The sequence below is a fragment of the Bombina bombina genome, chromosome 2 (assembly GCF_027579735.1).
Source record: "Bombina bombina isolate aBomBom1 chromosome 2, aBomBom1.pri, whole genome shotgun sequence".
Taxonomy (NCBI): Eukaryota; Metazoa; Chordata; class Amphibia; order Anura; family Bombinatoridae; genus Bombina; species Bombina bombina.
In genome coordinates this window covers 912,671,297-912,696,652 of record NC_069500.1, presented here as the reverse complement: position 1 = coordinate 912,696,652, position 25,356 = coordinate 912,671,297, and the positions used below count along the sequence as shown (strand labels likewise).

The 25,356-nt window shown below is 35.8% G+C and overlaps 1 protein-coding gene across 1 annotated transcript in view; it reads left to right on the top strand.

Moving 5' to 3' along the window:
* The window catches only part of PARM1 (prostate androgen-regulated mucin-like protein 1), a 251,062-nt gene that overhangs the window by 147,508 nt on the left and 78,198 nt on the right, over positions 1-25,356 (top strand). The window contains exon 2 of the mRNA XM_053703311.1: positions 19,636-20,430. Within this exon, the coding sequence (XP_053559286.1) occupies positions 19,636-20,430 (795 nt within the window). The remainder of the gene's footprint in view (positions 1-19,635; positions 20,431-25,356) is intronic.

The window sequence follows — 25,356 nt, the reverse complement described above, 5'->3', positions numbered from 1 at the left end:
GAAATGACGAGAAGAAAACATTGGACCGTTCCGAAGTGGCCCTCTATAAATCCAGATCTGAATCCCATCAATTGTCTGTGGAAAGAGCTAAAACTCAATGTTGGGAAAAGACACCCATCAAACCGGAGATAACTGGAGCAGTTTGCTTTAGAAGAGTGGGCCAAAATCCCAGTCGAAAAGTGTATAAATCTTATTCATTAAGTCCTTGATTGTAGTTATTGTCTCCAAAGTCTGTTCTACAAATATTAGGTTATCAACTTAGGAGTACCAATATTTTTGTCCGTAACGCTCTCATTTGTTTTAATGTTTAAAGTAATATTTGAAGTCATAAATCAAAACTGAAAGAACTGTTCTATTACATTTGAAATTAGGAATGGTGGAAACCTAATACTTTTGTCAATTTTTACTTAGTTCAGAGAAAATTGTGCATTGTTTTGAAAAAGTGGAAGGGTACCAATACTTTTTGCCACATCTGTACTGATTTTTTATTTTGTACGGTGCTTATACTGTAATTAATGTTATAGTAATACATTAAACCTTTATCCTAATCTGTGTTCCTGTAATTCCATTTGTGATCTTATTAGCTCTTCTAGAAAATCGCCCCAAGAAGGTTCCCTCATTTGAATGGGACGTACTCATTTCAAGAAAACAGTTGAGTTCCTTGTTCCATTTAGTTTGGAAAATAATGTAAAAGACAAACATAAAGCTCAATATCCTAAGTGCTATATTTTAGTATAGTTCACTGAACATGGATCAATATTTACAGTTGCAATAAACATACAAAGTTACATGAGACAATATTTCAGAGGTGTCAGATCTTTTTGAATGACAGGTAACCGTGGAGGATTTTTTCTTTCCATTGCACAAAACACATTTCATAATTCTTTAAAAAAACAAACAAGAGTATATAGTAAAATTTCATAGTTGCCTTTCATTAGCAAGATGATTGTTAGACAATGAGAGATACACAAAGCTCCAGATAGAGAAGAGATATCAATCCTAGGATTGATGATATGTACACCTGTATAGCATTACATTTCCGAAAAGGGGGTGTGGCTTGAAATTAGAATTGGGCAGAAAGAGCCATAGGGGAGGGGTGTGTTGAAAATGGTTAAAATATAACCTTTATTAGGAAATTTAAAAATTATATAAGTCCACATACAAACATAAACATTAAAAACACAGGGTAGTTGTCTGGTTATGTATTTCAACTTAATGGATATAAGTATTAAAGTGGTGTTATACGTGGTTAAATCTTAAAACCTAGGATGTATTAATCCATAGTTTACGAATTTATATCTGTCTATAATAATATAGAGATCAAGAAATTTTAGTATACTAATAAAACTGTCAGTATCAATGTAAAGTAAGAGTCATATTGAAATATGACATAATGGTATATTATGTTGTTAACATACAACGTCAGGTTATAATCTTTGCTCAATCTGGATATACTAATATTGTTTGCAACTATTAGATAGTGTAACATATATTCTTTACATAGTTTGTCCCAACTCCGGTAAACGTAATGGATTCAAATATTAAATGCTGCTAGTAATCCCTGACCAAGTCAGGCATAATTCAAATAATCAAAAGAACCTTATTGTTTAGGTTCCTTATATAACATCCATGTAGACTTAAATGTTAATAAATAATTCAACTTAGGAAACTGTTGCTCATAGTTGTAATTTGCTTTGCTGAAAATGGACACTTGTATGTATACTACAGTTGGAAGGCCGTAAAGCCAGATTAGTAGTAGGTAACTGTAATATTGTATCAAACTAGTCTCTGTTATTTAAAGCAAGAGATAGGGGTTCTATTAGTATACTGCAGTTAACGCTGACTGGCAGATAATTGGTTACAAAACCAACAAGTATTGCAACATAGATTACATGTATCTCTCAATAATATAATGTTATAAGCACTGCATTCCAATGCCTCTATCTGATTGTATTTAAAGTGCAACAGTTTAAATATCTTCACAGTAGCATGAGGTTGCCATTCAATGCACTAATTATATATTACTAGCTATATAGGCTAGGCATAGTTAACCACAGCTCGTGAGTGCTTAGATTCTAAGGTTAGTAACATTGAGAGTGCAACAATTTGAACGAGTAAGCTGTTATATAACGTTATGTTGGTCTGCTGGGAGCACCAGTTAAAGTAACTGGGTGATTAAGTAGAGTTATGTATCTGCGCCCTAACATCATATTACCGGATCAGTTTAAAGTATTAAATTTACAACCACTTAAATAATTAGGACTCGACAACTAAAAATACCCTGCTCGTTAAAAAAATGCAAGAGGCATTACAACAGGCTTGTCCCTAACATGTTTCGCCACAGACGTGGCTTTCTCAAAAGATAGAGGCATCGAAATGCAGTGCTTATAACTTATTATATTATTGAAAGATACATGTAATCTATGTTGCAATACTTGTAGATTTTGTAACCAATTATCTGCCAGTCAGCGTTAACTGCAGTATACTAATAGAACCCCTATCTCTCTTGTTTTAAATAACAGAGACTAGTTAGATACAATATTACAGTTACCTATTACTAATCTGGCTTTACGGCCTTCCAACCGTAGTATACATACAAGTGTCCACTTTCAGCAAAGCAAATTGCAACTATGAGCCACAGTTTCCTAAGTTGAATTATTTATTAACATTTAAGTCTACATGGATGGTATATAAGGAACCTAAACAATAAGGTTCTTTTGATTATTTGAATTATACCTGACTTGGTCAGGGATTACTAGCTGCATTTAATATTTGAATCCATTACGTTTACCGGAGTTGGGACACAAACTATGTAAAGAATATATGTTACACTATCTAATAGTTGCAAACAAATTGAGCAAAGATTACAACCTGACGTTGTATGTTAACAACATAATATACCATTATGTCATATTTCAATATGACTCTTACTTTACATTGTTACTGACAGTTTTATTAGTATACTAAAATTTCCTGATCTCTATATTATAATAGACAGATATAAATTCGTAAACTATGGATTAATACATCCTAGGTTTTAAGATTTAACCACGTATAACACCACTTTAACACTTATATCCATTAAGTTGAAATACATAACCAGACAACTACCCTGTGTTTTTAATGTTTATGTTTGTATGTGGACTTATATAATTTTTAAATTTCCTAATAAAGGTTATATTTTAACCATTTTCAACACACCCCTCCCATATGGCTCTTTCTGCCCAATTCTAATTTCAAGCCACACCCCCTTTTAGGAAATTGAGTGCTATACAGGTGTACATATCATCAATCCTAGGATTGATATCTCTTCTCTATCTGTGTTTATACAGTACACAGCACCTCTGCCCCTCACAACCACATTGATTCTGGATTATTATTTATTACTGATTACTATATCCAGTGTATGATAGGCAATCCTAACCATATTATTCTAGTAGTGCCATTAGTACTTTCTTTGACAAAGCTCCAGATACATAAAACTTTCTATGCTCAGAAACCCCAAGGCAGAACACAATGTGATCTGAGATGTCATCGCAGAAAATGCAGCGTCTGCAAATAGAATGAGACATGAGGGAACCGTTAACACTTTTGCTTTGCGGTGCTGCTCCAAACCAGGCTGTTCTCTTTAAACAACGCTTTGCTCTGGCTGCATTATGTTTCCGTAAAATAGTGCAGCCACAGCGAAGCACTGTCTGAAGAGAACAATCAAATATGGGGTAGCACTGCAAAGCAGCAACACATTGATTGATGACTAATTATTATTATATTATTATAATTGATTTATATTATTATAAATGTTTATTCTCCAGTTAATCACTATACTGCAATTGAGCTAGTGCTGTAGTATAACTGCCTCATTTAAAATTGTATTTCATTTCAAAATTACCTGCAGAAATTTTTTGACTAAAAGTCATTGCAGAAAGTGAAAAACAGTTCTGCCTCTGGGCTCAGAAGAAGAACCAGAGAAGCATTCTGTGTTGCAAATGGAGAAAGGTAGTGAGTAACGTGGGATGAGGAAGACCAGGGGAAAGAACACTGGGAGGTGGCATTGTGCTATGGGATAAAACTTAGGCCTAGATTTGGAGTTTGGCGTTAGCCGTGAAAACCAGCGTTAGAGGCTCCTAACGCTGGTTTTAGGCTACCTCCGGTATTTGGAGTCACTCAAAATAGGGTCTAACGCTCACTTTTCAGCCGCGATTTTTCCATACCCCAGATCCCCTTACGTAAATTGCGTATCCTATCTTTTCAATGGGATTTTTCTAACTCCGGTATTTAGAGTCGTGTCTGAAGTGAGCGTTAGAACTCTAACGACAAAACTCCAGCCGCAGGAAAAAAGTCAGTAGTTAAGAGCTTTCTGGGCTAACGCCGGTTTATAAAGCTCTTAACTACTGTACTCTAAAGTACACTAACACCCATAAACTACCTATGTACCCCTAAACCGAGGTCCCCCCACATCGCCGATACTCGATTAAATTTTTTTAACCCCTAATCTGCCGACCGCCACCTACGTTATACTTATGTACCCCTAATCTGCTGCCCCTAACACCGCCGACCCCTATATTATATTTATTAACCCCTAACCTGCCCCCCACAACGTCGCAGCCAGCTACCTACAATAATTAACCCCTAATCTGCCGACCGCAAAGCGCCGCCACCTACGTTATACTTATGTACCCCTAATCTGCTGCCCCTAACACCGCCGACCCCTATATTATATTTATTAACCCCAAATCTGCCCCTCTCAACGTCGCCTTCACCTGCCTACACTTATTAACCCCTAATCTGCCGAGCGGACCACACCACTATTATTATAAAGTTATTAACCCCTAATCCGCCTCACTAACCCTATAATAAATAGTATTAACCCCTAATCTGCCCTCCCTAACATCGCCGACACCTAACTTCAAACATTAACCCCTAATCTGCCGACTGGAGCTCACCGCTATTCTAATAAATGTATTAACCCCTAAAGCTAAGTCTAACCCTAACACTAACACCCCCCTAAATTAAATATAATTTAAATCTAACGAAATAAATTAACTCTTATTAAATAAATTATTCCTATTTAAAGCTAAATACTTACCTGTAAAATAAATCCTAATATAGCTACAATATAAATTATAATTATATTATAGCTATTTTAGGATTAATATTTATTTTACAGGTAACTTTGTATTTATTTTAACCAGGTACAATAGCTATTACATAGTTAAGAACTATTTAATAGCTAAAATAGTTAAAATAATTACAAAATTACCTGTAAAATAAATCCTAACCTAAGTTACAATTAAACCTAACACTACACTATCAATAAATTAATTAAATAAACTACCTACAATTACCTACAATTAACCTAACACTACACTATCAATAAATTAATTAAATACAATTCCTACAAATAAATACAATTAAATAAACTAGCTAAAGTACAAAAAATAAAAAAGAACTAAGTTACAAAAAATAAAAAAATATTTACAAACATAAGAAAAATATTACAACAATTTTAAACTAATTACACCTACTCTAAGCCCCCTAATAAAATAACAAAGCCCCCCAAAATAAAAAAATGCCCTACCCTATTCTAAATTACTAAAGTTCAAAGCTCTTTTACCTTACCAGCCCTGAACAGGGCCCTTTGCGGGGCATGCCCCAAGAAGTTCAGCTCTTTTGCCTGTAAAAAAAAAACATACAATACCCAAGCCCCCCAACATTACAACCCACCACCCACATACCCCTAATCTAACCCAAACCCCCCTTAAATAAACCTAACACTAAGCCCCTGAAGATCTTCCTACCTTGTCTTCACCTCACCGGGTTCACCGATCTGTCCAGAAGAGCTCCTCCGATGTCCTGATCCAAGCCCAAGCGGGGGGCTGAAGAGGTCCATGATCCGGCTGAAGTCTTCATCCAAGCGGGGCAGAAGAGGTCTTCCATCCGATTGAAGTCTTCATCCAAGCGGGATCTTCTATGGTCATCCATCCGGAGCGGAGCGGCAGGATCCTGAAGACCTCCGACGCCGAACATCCATCCATCCACGACTGAACGATGAATGACGGTTCCTTTAAATGATGTCATCCAAGATGGCGTCCCTCGAATTCCGATTGGCTGATAGGATTCTATCAGCCAATCGGAATTAAGGTAGGAATATTCTGATTGGCTGATGGAGTCAGCCAATCAGAATCAAGTTCAATCCGATTGGCTGATCCGATCAGCCAATCAGATTGAGCTCGCATTCTATTGGCTGATCGGAACAGCCAATAGAATGCGAGCTCAATCTGATTGGCTGATTGGATCAGCCAATCGGATTGAACTTGATTCTGATTGGCTGATTCCATCAGCCAATCAGAATATTCCTACCTTAATTCCGATTGGCTGATAGAATCCTATCAGCCAATCGGAATTCGAGGGACGCCATCTTGGATGACGTCATTTAAAGGAACCATCATTCGTCGTTCAGTCGTCGGCCAGGATAGTGGCTGGTTGGCAACCCTAGCTCAGGAGAAAAAGTACCATACTGGGTGCTAGCTGTTGATTGGTGGCTACACACATTTGTCTCTTGTTATTGAGATGTGTCCAGCTAGCTCCCAGTAGTGCACTTTTGCTCTGTCCTGACTTTAACTGTGTGTTTAACAACGGTTCAGGGGTTAAACACACAGTTACATGGAAGCAATATATTGTAATTTAAAGGATCATAGCATTTTTTTAATCTAGGAAGATATACATTTTTGTTTGTTTTTATTAATAAACCTGCTGTTTGCTCCCAGTATAATGGTAGTTAGAAACTTACTATATAAATCTATTATGCATTATAGCTCATTAAAGATATATGATTTCCAGATCACTGCATGTTCCGTCCCACTTTTGATGATCTAGGAACTGGTTAATTTAACGTGCGCATGTAAACGGGCAAATTTGATAAAATACTGTGTCTAAGTAGAACTTTTGTGCTTGTTTTTGTCACACAATGATTAAATAACAGTTTTGTGTATCATTGGTCACCAAGAAGCTCATCAAAATTAAACTTTCATGGTTTATATAGAACATGCAATCTTAAAGGGCCACTAAACCCAAAATCTTTCTTTCATGATTCAGATAGAAAATAGAAATTTAAACAACATTACAATTTACTTCCATTATTTATTTTGCTTCATTTTTTAAATATCCTTAGTTTAAGAAAAAGCAATGCACATGGTGAGCCAATCACACAATGCGACTATTTGCAGCAACCAAATGCGTCTATTTGCAGCAACCAATCAGCAGCTAGTGAGCATATCTAGATATGCTTTTCATCAAAGAATATCAAGAAAATAAAACAAATTAGATAATATAAGTAAATTAGAAAGATGTTTAAAAGTGCATTCTCTTTCTAAATCATAAAAGAAAAAATGTGGATGGCATGTGCCTTTAAGGCTGTTCAAATTACTGCTATTGTTAAATTGTCTTCATTCTCATGATATCTTTTGTTAAAATGCATACCCAGGTAGTGGGAGCTAACTGGTGATTGTGGATACATACATATGCCTGATGTCATTGGCTCGCCAGATGTGTTTAGTGAAGTCCCAGTAGTGCACTGCTGCTCTGGATCTGACTTTAACTATGTGTTTTATCTCTTTGTGAAAGCTAAACACATTGTTATATATAAGCAATAGTGCCATCATATTATAATGTAACACATTAAAACATTTTCTTTTTTCCCTTTTACTGAAATACTGAAGCTTTTTGAATTTGTGTTTCTATACATTTTGACTATAGGCAAATCATGCTGTTCCTTTCTGCTTCTGGCAGTGTGAAATGCCGTCTCACCACTTTTTAAAGTAATTTTCCTTCTATATTATATTGAAAATCTTGTCAACGTGGCATCTAGATTAATCTCTGTTTATAGATCTTACATTAAGCGGAAGTGCTTTGATAATACTTTCACTGATCCATTCATTTTAAACTCTGTACAAATAAAACAGTAAGGACAAATTAGTTGATCTTAGATGTTCATTGTTGCATTGTTTGTCATTATGGACAGCAAATATTGTGGTAACGTTTTATTTTCTATTTGTAGATGAATCATAGAGCTTAAAAGTAAACAAGTTAACCATATAGTCATTGCGGGTTTCAGGAAATAAAATAAAACATGATAGGAAATTGCCTACAATCAAAAAGAAAACGCCACCTGTAATTAGCGCTACAGAATTTCTATCTATCTTCTATTCTCTGTCCCTCTCTCTCTCTCTCTCTCTCTCTCTCTCTATATATATATATATATATATATATATATATATATATATGTATATATATGTGGCACAAATAGACACACAAATGTTTTGAGATTTTGATATAAAATATTTAGCTATGCATAATGAAACAATGTCGCAATATATTTCCATTATTTATTTTGCTCCCTTTCATGTAATTGAGCTCCGAAATTTGATCAATTTCTAATTCTCAGAATTTGAAATGGGCCTGCTGACTTCTCAAGTCTAACTCTTCTACAAATATAACACTAATTGTTTTTTTTAGATAACAACTGCAAGACAATAGATTTTATACTAATATTATGACAGTGGTTAGCCTTGTTGTTTGCAGACTAAAGCCCAGATTGGCTCCTCTAAATAAGGCAAATGGTGGGTCGTGTTTGTCTATTGAAAGATAAATTCAGTAAAAAGGACGTTAGATATTGTCGGCAGATGACAGCAGCCGTTAAGACTTGGCTGATATGTTATTCTATAGCAACACAAGATAAATGTCTTATAATTACAAGGTGTTTACTGTCCCTTTAATAACAATTTTGAAAAACTGGGCGTTGAATGGCGCACAAGTGCTCCTTTTACATATTTTTCATACAACAAATATCCTATGATTTTTAATACGGATCAGTACTTGTTAACGTTTAATTATAATTTGCGCTAGGATTTTGATGTGAGATGACGCACAAACCACAAGTTGGTGGCTCATGGAATGTACAGTATTTTATTTTACAAAGCCATTTGGTAAATATCTTCATAGTCTATTAATGCTGCTAATACATTTGTGTAAGCTGAGTCATTATTGTGTCATATTTTTCACATTAATTTACAGTACATAGCCTGGAGATTTCAAAACCCTCTTTAGATTTCTCCTCACACATAATATCTTAAGTAAATACTGAGAACTTGCAAAATGTGTACAGATTGTGATCAAATCATTGAACCGCTAAAAAACACGCTAAGCTGAATTGAAGCCGTTTGCGTAATTATTTTATGACCAGTTATCTGTAGGCAGTAAATTAAACAAATATACTTTTCCATAAATGCATAGGACTCTAGTACTGGATACAGGGCCGCCATCAGGGGGTGACAGGGGTGACTCCTGTCAGGGGCCCAATGGGCCAGGGGGGCCCCATGAGGCAAGAATAAAAAAAAAAAAATTTTATTTTTTTTTAAATTTTGGCAGCCACCAGTGGGTACTACAGCAGAGTGCTAATTGAGCATGGGAAATGGTATTACAAGGAGTAAAGTATTAGCATTTGAGAGGATTTCTGAGTGTGTACTAAACCACTATGCACAGTGTGAGACAGACTTTGTTTGTACAGTGTGTGCCTGAGTCAGACTGCAGATAACTTTCATTTGCAGAGGAGGTATGACTTACTTAGCAAATGTTTTTTATTTCTTTGTGCAATTTCGGATTGTAACTTCAGTGTGGTAGTAGTTGTATAGTGGGGCCAGGGGTCCATAAAAACATTTTTTTTAGCAGCAGTGTATTTTATAAAACATTACACTTTACTGCCCCTTTATGCAAGGACTTTCCAGATGCAAGGAGGCATTTCATCTAAGATTTTTACATCTGCATAAAATGTTATACTCTCAGACTTAGATTGCTCAGTGTTTGAAATGAGTCAGGTTAACTTAAAACTGTTCAGTTTACACTACAGCTGACTTTATTTTGAAATACATACCAACAAGCCTAAATTATGCATTTAACCAGATCTAATGGTATGAGTACCACAGCTTATGGTTCCACCAAGACCATATAGAGTACAGCATTTTCAAAATCCATAAGTACAGCTGACAGATGGGAACATTTGTACACTATATTTGAAGTGGTGCTCTTGGTTGGGGAAAAACAAACATATGTCAACCTTTTAAAAGTACTTTTCTTCATCTAGCCATCTACCCAGATCATTAATGTACAATTTTGAATTCACAGAATTATTTTTGCTTACACATTTACAAATATGATTCTTTAAAAAGTGATCTCTTAATTTCTGCAATTTTTTTTATCATGCATGTTACACACTGTTGATTTAGGGGACGCAAGGTGCATAAATGTTTCCTCCTGTGAGTGTTTCTATGGGTGTCTGTGTTTATGTCTTTGTGCTTTGGTTTGTGTCTCTATGAGTGTGTATGTATTTTTTTCTGTGGGTGGGTGGGTGTGTATGTTTTTGAGTTTTTTCTATGGGTGTCTCTGCGAGGGTATGTGTATGTTTGCCTTTGTGTATTTTCTCTGGATGCCTCTGTGAGGGTGGGTGTGTATGTCTGTGTTTTCTGTGGATGTCTCTGTGAGGGTGTGTATATGTATGTATGTATGTCTGTGTTTTCTGTGGATGTCTCTGTGAGGGTGTGTGTTTTCTGTGGGTGTCTCTGTGAGGGTGTGTGTATGTCTTTGTGTGTTTTCTTTTGATGTCTCAGTGAGGGTGTGTGTTTTCTGTGGATTTCTCAGTGAGGGTGTGTGTATGCATGTCTTTCTGTGTTTTATGTGGTTGTCTCTGTGTGTGTGTTTGTATGTCTTTGTGTGTTTTCTGAGGCTGTCTCTGTCAGTGTTTCCTTGAGTGTATGTGCAAGTTTGAGTTTGTGTGTGTGTGTGTCCATTGTCTGTTCCTTTTTAGGACATTTTTACCGTACTACTGATTATTCACATCTTTCTACAGACTATAAGACTAATGAGACCTTTACGGAAGTCACCAATCCACCATTTAACCTTTAAATTATTGTTTAGGCAGTTCAGGGCCCTTCCTTTCAGCCACTGCATGCTGTTGTCATCATTTAGTTGGTATCTTCCTTTACAAAAAGATAATCAGAACTCCATATTTTGTTTTCTAAATCTCCTTTTTTTACAAAACTGTAGCCTACCTCATTACTTGTCAGGTCAATGTAATCAAGTGCTGAGTGTCTGTGTGGGTGTCTGGTGTTTCTTTGCGTGTCTGCTAGAGTATCTATATGTGAATCCTTATGTGTGAGTGTGTGTTTTAGTGTATGAGTGTGTCTGTGTGTGTGTATGTTACTACCTTTACAACATTTCCAAGTTTAAATAGACACTTAAGAATAAAGTGCATATACGTTTTAGTCACTTGGTTAAAAATTGCACATGTCAAGGGGGGGGGGGGGGGCCCTGATCAATGGTCAAGTCAGGGGCCCCAAAATTTCTAGTGGCGGCCCTGACTGGATAACCCAATAAAGGTATTATTCTTAGTACAGTTGTATTTTTTCCTTGTTAGTAGTATTTGTCTCATTTGTCTGTTTACAGAATGCAATGAGATTCTATAGTGAAAACATCTGTTTACAGAATGCAATGAGATTCTATAGTGAAAACTTCTGTTTACAGAATGCATTGAGATTCTATAGTGAAAACTTCTGTTTACAGAATGCAATGAGATTCTATAGGGAAAACTTCTGTTTACAGAATGCAATGAGATTCTATAGTGAAAACTTCTGTTTACAGAATGCAATGAGATTCTATAGTGAAAACTTCTGTTTACAGAATGCAATGAGATTCTATAGTGAAAACTTCTGTTTACAGAATGCAATGAGATTCTATAGTGAAAACTTCTTACAGAATGCAATGAGATTCTATAGTGAAAACTTCTGTTTACAGAATGCAATGAGATTCTATAGTGAAAATTTCTGTTAACAGAATGCAATGAGATTCTATAGTGAAAACTTCTGTTTACAGAATGCAGTGAGATTCTATAGTGAAAACTTCAGTTTACAGAATGCAATGAGATTCTATAGTGAAAACTTCTGTTTACAGAATGCAGTGAGATTCTATAGTGAAAACTTCAGTTTACAGAATGCAATGAGATTCTATAGTGAAAACTTCTGTTTACAGAATGCAGTGAGATTCTATAGTGAAAACTTCTGTTTACAGAATGCAATGAGATTCTATAGTGAAAACTTCTGTTTACAGAATGCAGTGAGATTCTATAGTGAAAACTTCTGTTTACATAATGCAATGAGATTCTATAGTGAAAACTTCTGTTTACAGAATGCAATGAGATTCTATAGTGAAAACTTCTGTTTACAGAATGCAATGAGATTCTATAGTGAAAACTTCTGTTTACAGAATGCAATGAGATTCTATAGTGAAAACTTCTGTTTACAGAATGCAATGAGATTCTATAGTGAAAACTTCTGTTTACAGAATGCAATGAGATTCTATAGTGAAAACTTCTGTTTACAGAATGCAGTGAGATTCTATAGTGAAAACTTCTGTTTACAGAATGCAGTGAGATTCTATAGTGAAAACTTCTGTTTACAGAATGCAGTGAGATTCTATAGTGAAAACTTCTGTTTACAGAATGCAGTGAGATTCTATAGTGAAAACTTCAGCTTTCGCTGAAGAGTTTACCAAGAAAACCTGAGCTATATTCAGTTCAATTTGTTTGTAGGAAAGAATACTTCTGAAAATTGAAAGCAAATTTATTTCAAATTTAAAGGGACATAAAACCCAAAATTGTTCTTTCATGATTCAGCTAGAACATACAATTTTAAACAACTTTCTAATGTACTTCTATTATCAATTTTTCTTTATTTTCTTTTTATCCTTAGTTAAAAAGCAGGTTTGGTAAGTTCAGGAGCGTGCACGTGTCTACAACACAAACCACACTATTTCCTGTCATGTATTGCTTTGGACATGTGCACACTACCTACCTAGGTATCTCTTCCACAAAGAATAACATGAAAACAAAGTAAATTTGATAATTGAAGTAAATTGGAAACTTTTTTTTTAAGTTGTATTCTCTATCTGAATAATGAAATTATTTCTTTTTTGTCCCTTTAAGGGGACTTAGAAGTCAAAATGAAAGTTTCATGATTCAAATAGGGCTCCATTTTTCTTCAATAATCACATTTTGCTATTTATCTTAGAATTATCTGTGAAAAGATATTTAATTTCCATAAGAGCATGCCGAATATGGCTCACAAGCATGCATGTGTATGTGAGTACTATATGTATAACACTGTTACAAACATTGCAGACACTAATAATTATCAAGACAATTGCACACTCCTGAGCCTACCTCAGTATGTTATCATGAACAGAAGCTAAGATACCAAGAGAAAGGTACATTTCCCAAAAAAATGTATTGTACACTTTATGTAAATCACAAATGCTTAAAGGGACATTAGAGAACAACAATTACATGCTGTCATTCAGTAGACCATTTATTTTAACAAAACCGGCTCTGTGATGATTTGTGTTTAAAACCTGTGGGGTTAAACACATAGCTAAAATATAATTTAGCACTACTGGTGGATACAGGCGGTAAGCCAATCAGCAGCGGTAGTCACACAGTACAGCTATGCGACTACTGATGCTGATTGGGTCACCTGCTGTGTACGCTAAGGATAAACGGTTCTTAGCAGGTCTTAAACATGTATCGTTGCAGACGCTAGTAATAAAAGTAGATGCTCGGACAAATTCAGGCATAACATTATTTTATTATAATGTCCCTTTAATTATAACGTACCTTTTTGAGCAAAAGAAAAAAAACATTAAGAAACCAGCCACACACTTTTTCAGAAGCCAGAAAATGTTTTAATATTCGATATAGATAAAGTAGGAATAAGACGTCAACCTTTAGATTCTTGTGACCCGGGAATTAACAAGTCCTGTTTTAAACTAACCAAAAGCTAGAAATACATTTGAAAAATAAATACAAAAAGTCCAGTTTCCAGCAGTCATACTGTAACCATAGACTTTTAATTTGTTATTACATGTCAGGGCTACAAACAATTCATTAAAGGGACACTAAATCCAATGTTTTTCTTTCATGGTTCAGATAGAATGCAATTTTAAGCAACTTTCTAATTTACTCCTATTATCAATTGCTATTTGTTCTCTTGCTATCTTTATTTAAAAAGCAGTAAAGTGATGCATAGGAGCCGGTCCATTTTTGGTTGAGAACCTGGGTTATGCTTGCTTATTGGTGGGTAAATGTAAGCCTCCAATAAGCAAGTGCTATCCATGGTGCTGAACCTATAATGGACTGGTTGCTAAGATTTACATCTGCTTTTAAAATAAAGATAGTAAAGAACGTAGAAAAATTGATTATAGGAGTAAATTAGAAAGTTGCTTAAAATTTCATTCTCTATCTGAATCATGAAAGAATAAATTTGGGTTCAGTGTCCCTTTAAACTCTTGAATTGAAACTCAGAAAGATATTGCATTTTGGTCTATGTATACATAATATATCTGCATAAGTATAAATCAGACCTTTCCAAACTTCTCATGTTGGCGACACACTTTTTTAGACCTACATCATTTCGCTACACAGTAATTTAGTTGTACTAGCAAACAGGAGGTTAAACTAATTTGTTTTAAGCGATACTAACACATACATAAATTATATAATAACAAAATGTATTTATAAGTAACAGTATATATGTGCAAGAATTAAAAACAAGTTTAATACCACAATAGCTACTTACTATTTTAATGGGATGTATGAGGTTGATGGGATGAACAGTTTCTGAATATTTGGTGGAATATTAAAGACACCCGCATTTTATCATCAAGCATTTTTACGCTTACACTTCCTATCCATATATCAAAAACAGGAGCAGCAATGCACTACTGGGAGCTAGCTGCAGAAAAAAACCCCCACTGACTTCTGACTTCAGCTCAGCATTTAAGCTGCCACCCTCAGAGCTCTGCAAGTTGCACTGACTACTGCCTGCATTGCAAACACACTGCTGTCCCACTCACTGACTACACATGCAGTCACAAGCCGATTGAGGAGACTACACATGCAGTCAGGAGCCGATGGGATTGGTTTAACTTCCCACTGAGCTGCGCCAATAGGTTAAGATGATCTGTGACCCACTAGGTATCAATCACGAGTCAACCATTTGATATGCATAGCAGGCAGGCGGAAAGTCAGAAACCCCCAAAAAATGTAAAAATAATTTTAAATCAAAAAATGTTGTGCTGAAGCAGAGACAAACCTACACACAGCTGCCGACACACTAATGTGTCACAACACACAGTTTGGAAAGCACTGGTATAAATGGTTTGTAAGTTTCTAAAGATGTTATTTTGTTTGCAAATTTTTCAGGGATGTATTTCAGAGCACTCCAGTGATACATTCCTTGTATATAGTCTCTTGATTATATTTTCTTCTCTGCTTTGGCTCCCACATCCATCAGGCACTGTGTAGCATGTAGCAACTTCAAGCAATGGCAAATGTACTCCCGCCTTTTTTGGGGAATTAGAATCAGCACATTTTTTTAGAGATAAATACCATAAAAGGCAGGCAAAAAATATAATGAAGCACATCTGTATATTGTTTCTATGGTGCTTGAGTAAACGAGAGGGGTGATGGTTTTTAGATTAATTTCCATTTTAGACATCAACTGGAGGCTACTTATTAAGAGGTGAATGGCAGGTGAATTTGAACATTTCAATATCCGCCATTAACTATGCATTATGAATGGCCAAACCCAGTGAGCATCTCTTGCATAAAGAGCTGAGTTAGCCCCGAACATTGCAAAGGTAAAGGGACAGGCTACACCAGATTTTTTTATTGTTTAACCCTTTGAGTGCTAATGACGGCTCTGAGCCGTCACAGAGTTTCCCACTCTGGTGCTAATGACGACTCAGAGCCGTCACTAGCACTCTCCCACCTTGAGGGAGATGTGGGGGCTCCCACCCGCTCCTACCCCGGCGATCATGCCTGTAAAGTGACAGGCATCGCCGGGGCTTCCCGTTTTGCGTGGTGATGTCACGCGCAATAACGTGATGACGTCACCGCGCAACTTTATTTATAGTTAACAATGTTAAGTATAGGAGCAGGGGGCATGCTGCTTAGAAGCCTGTATCTCAGGCATCTAAGCAGCTACAGACCCCCAAGACCTTTCCAAAAGTGTAAGTCTTGGGGGTCTGAAAAAAATAATAAAAAAGTTTTAAAAAAAATTGTTCAAAAAATAGAAAAATGAAAAAAACATTAAAAAATGTTAGCACCTGTTGAAAAGGTAGCTGGAAAGCCCACTGCAAGTGGGAAATAAGACCTCCCCTCCCCCTTCTTTTGCATATGAAAAGACTCTTTACACAAACAGGAGCAAGCTGGAGTAGGTATACGTCGGTATTCTCCTAAAACTTTGGGGCTTGGTTAGGAGTCTGAAAATCAGAGCAATGTTATTTAAAAATAAGCAAAACTATCCATTTAAAAAAAAACTGTATGGGCTATATAAATGAATCATCTACAAAACATTTATGCAAAGAAAAAATGAGTGTATAATGTCCCTTTAATGTAGTATATTACAGGTCTCTTCCATGTAATAACATAGTATCAAAGACCCACAAACTTTATTGTAGAAATGAAAATAATTTTTCCATTGTGTCTAATAACACAGGCTCCATCCTGTGTTTTCAAAGTGATGTGATGTTCCACAGTTCATGTTTCCGAATAATCAATAAGAGCTCCCGGTGTGTTGAGATAGGAGTCAGGTAGGCATGTACAAGAATCGTGGGAATCGGAGACCTGCGCAAATATATCAGACACAAAAGGACCCTTACACAGCAGTAAAACATCATGGCGGTCAAACAACAAAATATAAAGGTTTGATTGGTTTTGATTTGCCGGCCATAATCATAGACCATGATTAACGTCAGCAGGCTGAAACTAGTCAGAAATATCCATTTTGCTGTTTGATCACCATGATGTTTATGCTACAGCGGCTTGTGAATTTAAAGGGATATCAAACCCAAAAATATTGGTTTTGTGATTCAGACAGAACATACAATTTTAAAAAAGTTACCTCTTATCAAATTTTCTTTGTTCCTATTATATTCTGTGTTAAAGAGATAGCTAGGTAGGCATCTTGGGCACCACATGGCAGGAAATAGTGCTGCTATCTAGTGCTCTTGTAAATATACAACATTTTTGTTAAACTGCTGACATATAGTGCTCCAGAAATGGGCCGGATCCTAAGCATAAATCCCTGTTTTTCGACAAAAGATACCAAGAGAACAAAGAAAATTGATTATAGAAGTAAATTAGAAAGTTGTTTAAAACCACATGCTCTATCTGGATCATGAAAGAAGGAAATTTGGGGTTTGATATCTCTAAACTTTGGAATAACGATTATTGATGGGTTTGGAACCTTGTGTGTCGGATATAATAATTAATTAGCTTTTTTTGAATTCCTTTGACATTCTGTCTTTTTTTTTTTTAAATGCAAAACAACTAAAAATTTAGAAAAAGCGGTTTTGATGCAGATTTGAAATCACAAGACTCTCTTGTAATAACCCTCGTTGTAGAATTAATGTGTGTAACCTCCCAGGCATCTGTATGTGCATGCAGCATACATCACCCATAGGTCCTAATGATCCAAAGTGCGGCAATGTGGTAATATATTCAAAAGAGATCTGACGCGGTCGAGAAAGCAAGCAAAATATTCCCAGCTGCTCGCATTGTTTAAAGGCAGCATCGCTGAGAGGAGTTTTATTATACATCACAATGGGTGGAGATGCTGGCAAAATATTATAAGCAGCATCGGCACCAACATTGATGATGTAAAGGATCCCTTTTAAATATATTGCCCCACCGCATTATTCCACTAACCTACTTAACCCATACACCACCAATACCCACTGCAATAGCCCCTACACTACTTAACCCCTTTACAGCCAATACCCCACCGCAATAGCCCTTACACTACTTAACCCCTTTACAGCCAATACCCCACTACAATAGCCCCTACACTACTTAACCCCTAAAATGCTAATACTTCACTGCAATAACCTTCCTACTCTACTTAACCTCTAAACCACCACAACCCCACCTCAAACTACCCCTACACTACTTAACCCCCTAACAGCTAACCCCCCAAGACCCCTAACCTAACACCCTCTAAATTACACAAAATAAAAAACACTAACAAAAATAAAAAAAATTAATAAAAAAAACAGTTATGCCTATACTAAAACTAAATTCCCCTTAAAAAAAAGCTGACCCCAAAATAAAGAGCACTATATAACCTACTCTAGAATTTGCCCTTAGAAGGGCACTTTGTAGGGAATTATCCTAAAGTGATTTAGCTCTTTTGCTTTAAAAATATATTTATCTCTATTCTAACACCAAAGTAACCCCCAACGCCCAAAAATCCTAAAATACCTACACTAAAAATTACCCTGAGAAGGGCATTTGGTAGGGCACTGCCCTAAAGTGATTAAGCTCTTTTGCATTAAAAAATATTTTCTACAAAAAACCCTGAAATAAAAAATAAACCCTATCCTAAAAAAGATTGCCCTCACAAGGGTAATTGGTAGCCCTTAAAGGGATAGTAAAGACAATTTTTTTTCTTTCATTATTCAGATAGAGCATGCAATTTTAAGCAACTTTCTAATTTACTCCTACTGTCAATTTTTATTCGTTCTCTAGGTGTTTTTTATTTACAAAAGTAGGAATGTAAGATAAGGAGCCTATTTTTGTTTCTGCACCCTGGCTAGCGCTTGCTGATTGGTGGCTATATTTAGCCACCAATAAGCAAGTGCAACCCAAGTTCTGAACCAAAAATTGACTAGCTCTTATGCATACATTCCTGCTTTTCTAACAAAGATACCAAGAGAAGGAAGAAAAATAGGAGTAGGTTAGAAAGTTGCTTAAAACTGTATGCTCTGTCTAAATCATTTGGTAGGGAAGTACTCTAAAGTGATTATAACTCTTTTGCATAAAACAAATCCTATTCTAAAAAATTACAAAAATAAAAATCTATTGTAAAAATAAATACCCACCCAAAAAAGCCTAACACTGAACCCCAAAGATGATACTCACCCAACTTGAATCCAGCTCCTAGGTGGGCAGCTACTACACCAAGTCAGTGCTCCTCTTCTATCTTCAGCCATGGTGGCGCTGCGCTGGGGATGTCCTCTTCCACCCCACTGGTCTTTATCCATCTTATGATCTTATCATCTTCCATCCTCGACGACCTCTTCATGAGTTCACCGCCGCACACTAAAGTTTAAATGCGAGATTCTCCCTTATATGGGGGTGCCCTTGCAATCAGTCAATAGAATGAAAGCTTTTTCTATTGGATGATTGGACTAAGAATTCAAATATTAACCACTAATAGCCCACTGCAATAAACTTCTTAACCTATTAGCTTAAAGTGATTTTAAAAATATTCTAAAAAAGAAATACCCTAAAAAAAATCCATATACTACAAAAAGAAAATTGGCCTTATGAAGGCATTTGGTAGGGCATCACCCTTAGAAGGGTATTTGGTAGGGCAATGCCCTAAAGTGATTATCACTCTTTTTGCCCAGATGTGATTAGCTTTGTTTTATTATAACATGACAATGAATATTTATCTGTATACAGCATCAATTTAATTGTATTTTGAGTATGTTCAGATTCATATTTCTAATTACCTTTTACTTTATTAGGGTTATTGGCAGATGGTTCTACCTCTACTGCAGCACAGACAGCATCACCTGGAATTGGAAGTACAGAGACACCAGCCACATCTTCTGAAAATAGACCTATAATAACAAACACAGAAACAGTGTCTACTGATAGTACTGGTACAGATAAAGTAGAATCTGAACACACTTCTAGCATTGGTTTAACAACAAATTCTGAAAACTCTCTTACCACCCAACAAACACCAGCAGCATCAACCCATGAACTTACTTCCGTGGAGGATTCAGTTTCATCCGTATCTACAAACACAAAAGCTGTAGAAGACAAATCTGAATCAACGGTATTACCTAGTACAGTTTCTCATACAGAACTGACAGTGACTACTGAAATTGACTCCTCCATTCCAAACTCAACAAGCCCACAAATTACAAGCTCTTCACCCTCAACAAATGACCCAGATAACAATACATCTACTTTTAGTCCCCAAACGTCTACTGGAAATCTATTAATATCTACTGTCAAAACAACAGAATCTACTGATGGACTTACAAAACCATCTACAGGACCGACTGGGATATCTAGCATTGCATCTACGTCAAAGCCTGCTGAAGCCACTACTCATTCTACAACAGGTGTAAATACAAAAGCAGATACCACATCACCACTTAAAACAGAACCACAAACACCCACTGAATCTACAACTGTATTAGTCAGTAAGTCAACAAGTCCACTGGCTAGAAATCCAGAAGCTAGCACAAGTCAAAATACAGATTACACCGGTACAAGCAAAACAGAACTTGCAAAAGCTTTGAGTCCAGGTGAGTTTAATAATATGGATATTATATATTTATTCAAATATAAGCGTTTGTATTCATTTAGTGGTATACAGTGGGATAATTCAAATAACACATCCAGATGAAGTAGTAGACTTTATTGTGAAGCATGAGAATATAAACCACATGAAAGGGTTTCAGGTAGTGATGCACCGACATAGAAATTCTGGACCGAAACCAAATCCGAAAATCCATGATGCACTTAGCCAAAAACCGAAACTGAAAATGCCTTTTCCAAATTATTTTAAAATATTTTTATTTTTTTTCGTTTTTTTATTTTTTTGCATAATTAGACTATTTTATGAATGAATCTGATTTGTACTCAAAGGGACATAAAATTCTAAATTAAACTTTCATAGTTCAGATAGAGCATGTAATTTATAAGAGACTTCTCAATGTACTTCTGTTAAAATGTTTACTTTGTTCTTTCTGTATCCTTTGTTGAAAATCATACCTGGCTCAAATAAGCACCAGCAATGCACTACTAGGAGCTAGCTACACACATATCCCTCTTGTCATTGCCTCGCCTTGTGTGTACAGCTAGAGTTAAACACATAGTTAAATGCAAGCAATAGTGCAATAATATTGTTCTCTGACACATTAGAGTGTTTTGCATTTTTATGCCTTTTTAATTCAGAAGAGTATATTACAATCATGCAGTGTTTTGCCACCTACTATAAACCTTATTAGTTGGGCATGAGACTCCACTCTCACAGGCTAAATATAACACAGAAGCTATACAGAAGGAAAGATATAGAAGGTGTTGTGTATTAAAGGGACAGTAAAAACCTTGAGATTTTTATATACAATAGTTAGTCATGTGCAATGAAACAACTTTGCAATATATTTTCATGATTTATTTTGCTCCCTTTGGAGGTAATTTAGCTCTGAAAATTGAGCAATTTCTAATTCTCATAACTTGAAATGCGTTTGCTAATCTCTCAAGGCTTACTCTGCTACATACCTGTCCCTAACTGGCTTTATCAGATAACAACTACAAAACAATTTGCTTTATACTAACATTAGCCTTATTGTATGTGGACTAAAGCCCAAATTGGCTCCTCTAAATTAGGCAAAATAATAGATTGCAGTTTGCCTATTGAAAATTAATTGTAGTAAACGGATCCTAATTTATTACATTATGATTTGGCTGACATGTTATTCTATAGCTACACAACAGAAATGTCTTGCAATTAAAAATTGTTTACTTTCCCTTTAAATGACAAAATAGAAAAGATGAGAGTGTGCAAAGAAAGAAATAGCAGTTGCAAGTAAACAGGCATAGAAGTCTCAAATATCGATCCAATACAGTAGGAAGCAGCAGTCAATAAAAGTTCACTTTTATTTGTACAAAATCATGGTCCAGCAAACAGACAGCATCCAGCAACACAGGTTACGCGTTTTGGCTCTAAGCCGTGCTCATAACTTATGAGTATGACTTAGAACCGAAATGCGTAAACTGTGGTGCTGGATGCTGTCTGTTTGCCAGACCATGACTTTTTTATTTGTACAAATAAAAGTGAACTTTTATTGACCGTAGCTTGCTATTTTATTGGATGGATATTGGTACGACCACCTGGAACAGTGGGACCCCTAGTCACTGGTATATCAGTAAAGCACTATTGGAGGAAAGTGGGTTGTGACGTTGATGACGTACGGGTCATGTGATCGGATCAGACGAAAAGGACAGAGGCTGGGTAGAAGCAACAACGCTGTGTGCGTGTGTAAGCTGTGAATGAGAGCAGTTTGGTGAGACTTCCCCTACATGTTAAAGGGACAGTTTACTCAAAATATGTCTCCCCTTTAATTTGTTCCCAATTATTAACTTTACCTGCTGGAGTGTATTAAATTGTTTACAAGTTTTTCCATTACCCTTATATTGGCATTTGAAATAGTTTATTTAGCCTGTGTTATCCCCACCCGTGCTGAAAGTGTTTTGGCCTCAAGGTCAAGCTGTGTTAACTCAACCAGTAGAAGAAATTACACTCCCAGTGGGTTATAGAAGAGATAAGGTAATAAAATGTTAATTTTCAATTGTTCTCTCCAAGTATTGGTGATTGGTTTATGGACAGATATAACATAAAGAAGCAGATATATGTACACAATGTGATAAGGTAATGAGATCTGATTATACCTACAAGCTCAACCAATTTTATTAGGTTGTTGCTTCAAAACACAAAATCAGCTGAATCATATACACAAATAAGCCTTAAAAAAGCAAATCTCATACATTTTATACTCTGCAGCTGGTTAAAAAAGCAATTGGAAACACATTAAGAGAAAAACAATTTAACAGTATACTGTCCCTTTAAGGTCTGCACTGTTACCGGAATGGTTAAGGAGACCATAAGTCATATAAAACCCCACACTGTTTTTCTCTCTCTGTGTGAGAATAAGAGCCAGAACACGGATATGTTATCGTTGTCATTACCTAGCTCTCATACGTTTTGATAGAAGTCTCAAAACCTTTCTTCTTTATTTCTTTAAAAGAGTATTGAACTCACCGTTTAAAGGGAAAGTAAACACCTTGTAATTACAAGACATTTTTCCGTAGTTGTTATCTGATTAAGCCAATTAGGGATAGATATGTAGCACAGTTAGCCTTGAAAAGTCAGCTGGGAACATTTTGCATTATGAGAATTAGAAATTGCTGGATTTTCAGAGCTAAATTACATGAAAAGGGGGCAAAATAATTTTTATATATATATATATATATATATATATATATTGCAAAGTTATTTCATTATGCATAAATAAACATTTTCTATTAAAATATGAAGATCTTTACCATCCCTTTAAAGGGACAGTTTACTCAAAAACATTCTCCTTTTTAATTTGTTCCCAATGATCCACTTTACCTGCTGGAGTGTATTAAATTGTTTACAAGTACTTCCATTACCCTTATATTGGCATTTGAAATAGTTGATTTAACCTGTGGTATCCCCACCCATCCTGAAAGTTTTTGGCCTTATGCCAAGCTGTTTTAACACAGCCAGTAGAAGAAATTACACTCCCAGTGAGGTATAGAAGAGATAAGGTAATAAAATGTTTATTTTCCATTGTTCTCTCCAAGTATTGGTGATTGGTGTATGGATGGATATAAAATAAAGAAGCAGGTATATGTACACAATGTGATAAAGTAATGAGATCTGATTATACCTACAAGCTCAACCCATTTTATTAGGTTGTGGCTTCAAAAACACAAAATCAGCTCATTTATTTACACAAACCTTAAAAAGCAAATTCACATACATTGTATACTCTGCAGCTGGTAAAAAATGTAATTAGAAACACATTAAGGAAAAAAAACAATTTTATAGTATACTGTCCCTTTAACAGGGTTATATGTTTACTTTACAAAATTGCCTAAAAGCATTATTACTATAGTTAGACACGTTAGATAAGGACAAAATGTTTTGAAGACAAGAACATGTGTTATTATCTATAGCTTATGCTTTTTTCACTAAACAAGAGACTGACATTCTTGCTAAAACATTGAAATCATGCTGTGTCCATTCATTGTTCGAAGAAAATTAGAGCAACAGGAAATGGGGCAGATTCCTTAAAGCTCTCTGGTCTGGTGAGATTCTATAAGATGCCTCATCAGAATGATGAGGCCCTTCAGGGATTGTTTTAAAGGCAATGTTTTACCTTGGGAACTGTGTAACTCATTAAGGTGAGTTCACTAATATCTTACAACACTTACAATATAATGCTCAGTAAAATAATCTCGACCCTTGGAGACAGATGTAGCTAAACTTATAACTGACTATACAGAGTAAAATAAATAATAAGCTTTTTGGACTGTTCTTGTTGTTCTTGTTGTGATAATACCATAGATTTGCTGCTTAAAGGGACAGTAAAGCCAAAGTTAAACTTTCACGATTCAGAGCGTTACATTTTTAACAACTTTACAATTTACTTCTATTAAAATTCTGATATGCATTTTTAAAGAGTAGCAATGCACTACAGGGAGCTAGCTAAACATACCTGGTGAGCCAATGATAAGAGTCATATGTGCACAGCCATCAATCACCACCTAGCTCCTAGCAGGGCAGATGCCTGCCTAGGTATACTCTTCAACGAAGGGTACCAAGAGAAAAAAAAGTAAATTTGGGAATAGAAGTAAAATGGAAAGTTCTTTAAAATTACTTGTTCTATATAAATCATGACAGTTTCTTGGTTTACTTTTCTGTCCCTTTAAGCAAAGTATGATTATGAGGCTTATATAACATGAAACCTACTTGTAGCAAAATCTGCAGTTCAGTAAATAAATATTTTACAAATTGCCCATATTGCTATCCTATGCTTTAATGCATAGCTGGTTAAGAACACAAAAACCCTTTTTGCTTACAGTTACCTAGATCTGGTATAAAATACTCACGTTAGCCTTAAGACAGAATAAAACATAGGGGTATTTCTTCACATATAGGACCCTGAATAGTGAGATAAACATCTCTCAAGGTAAAATTTGAGTTGATAAAATTCCTGAGGGACATCACTGTACTAACAATCACCTAGATTACGAGTTTTGCGTTAAAAAGCAGCGTTGAGAGGTCCCAACGCTGCTTTTTTCCTAGCGCTGGTATTACGAGTCTTGCAGGTACAGGTGTACCGCTCACTTTTTTACCGCGACTTACGTCAATTGGGTATCCCATATTTTCAATGGGATTTTCCTAACGCCGGTATTACGAGTCTTGGAAGAAGTGAGTGGTAGACCCTCTCCTGTCAGGACTCCTACCGCATTTAAAAGTCAGTAGTTAAGAGTTTTATGGGCTAACGCCATAACATAAAACTCTTAACTAAAGTGCTAAAAAGTACACTAACACCCATAAACTACCTATTAACCCCTACACCGAGGCCCCCCCCCCCACATCGCAAACACTAAAATAAAATTTTTAACCCCTAATC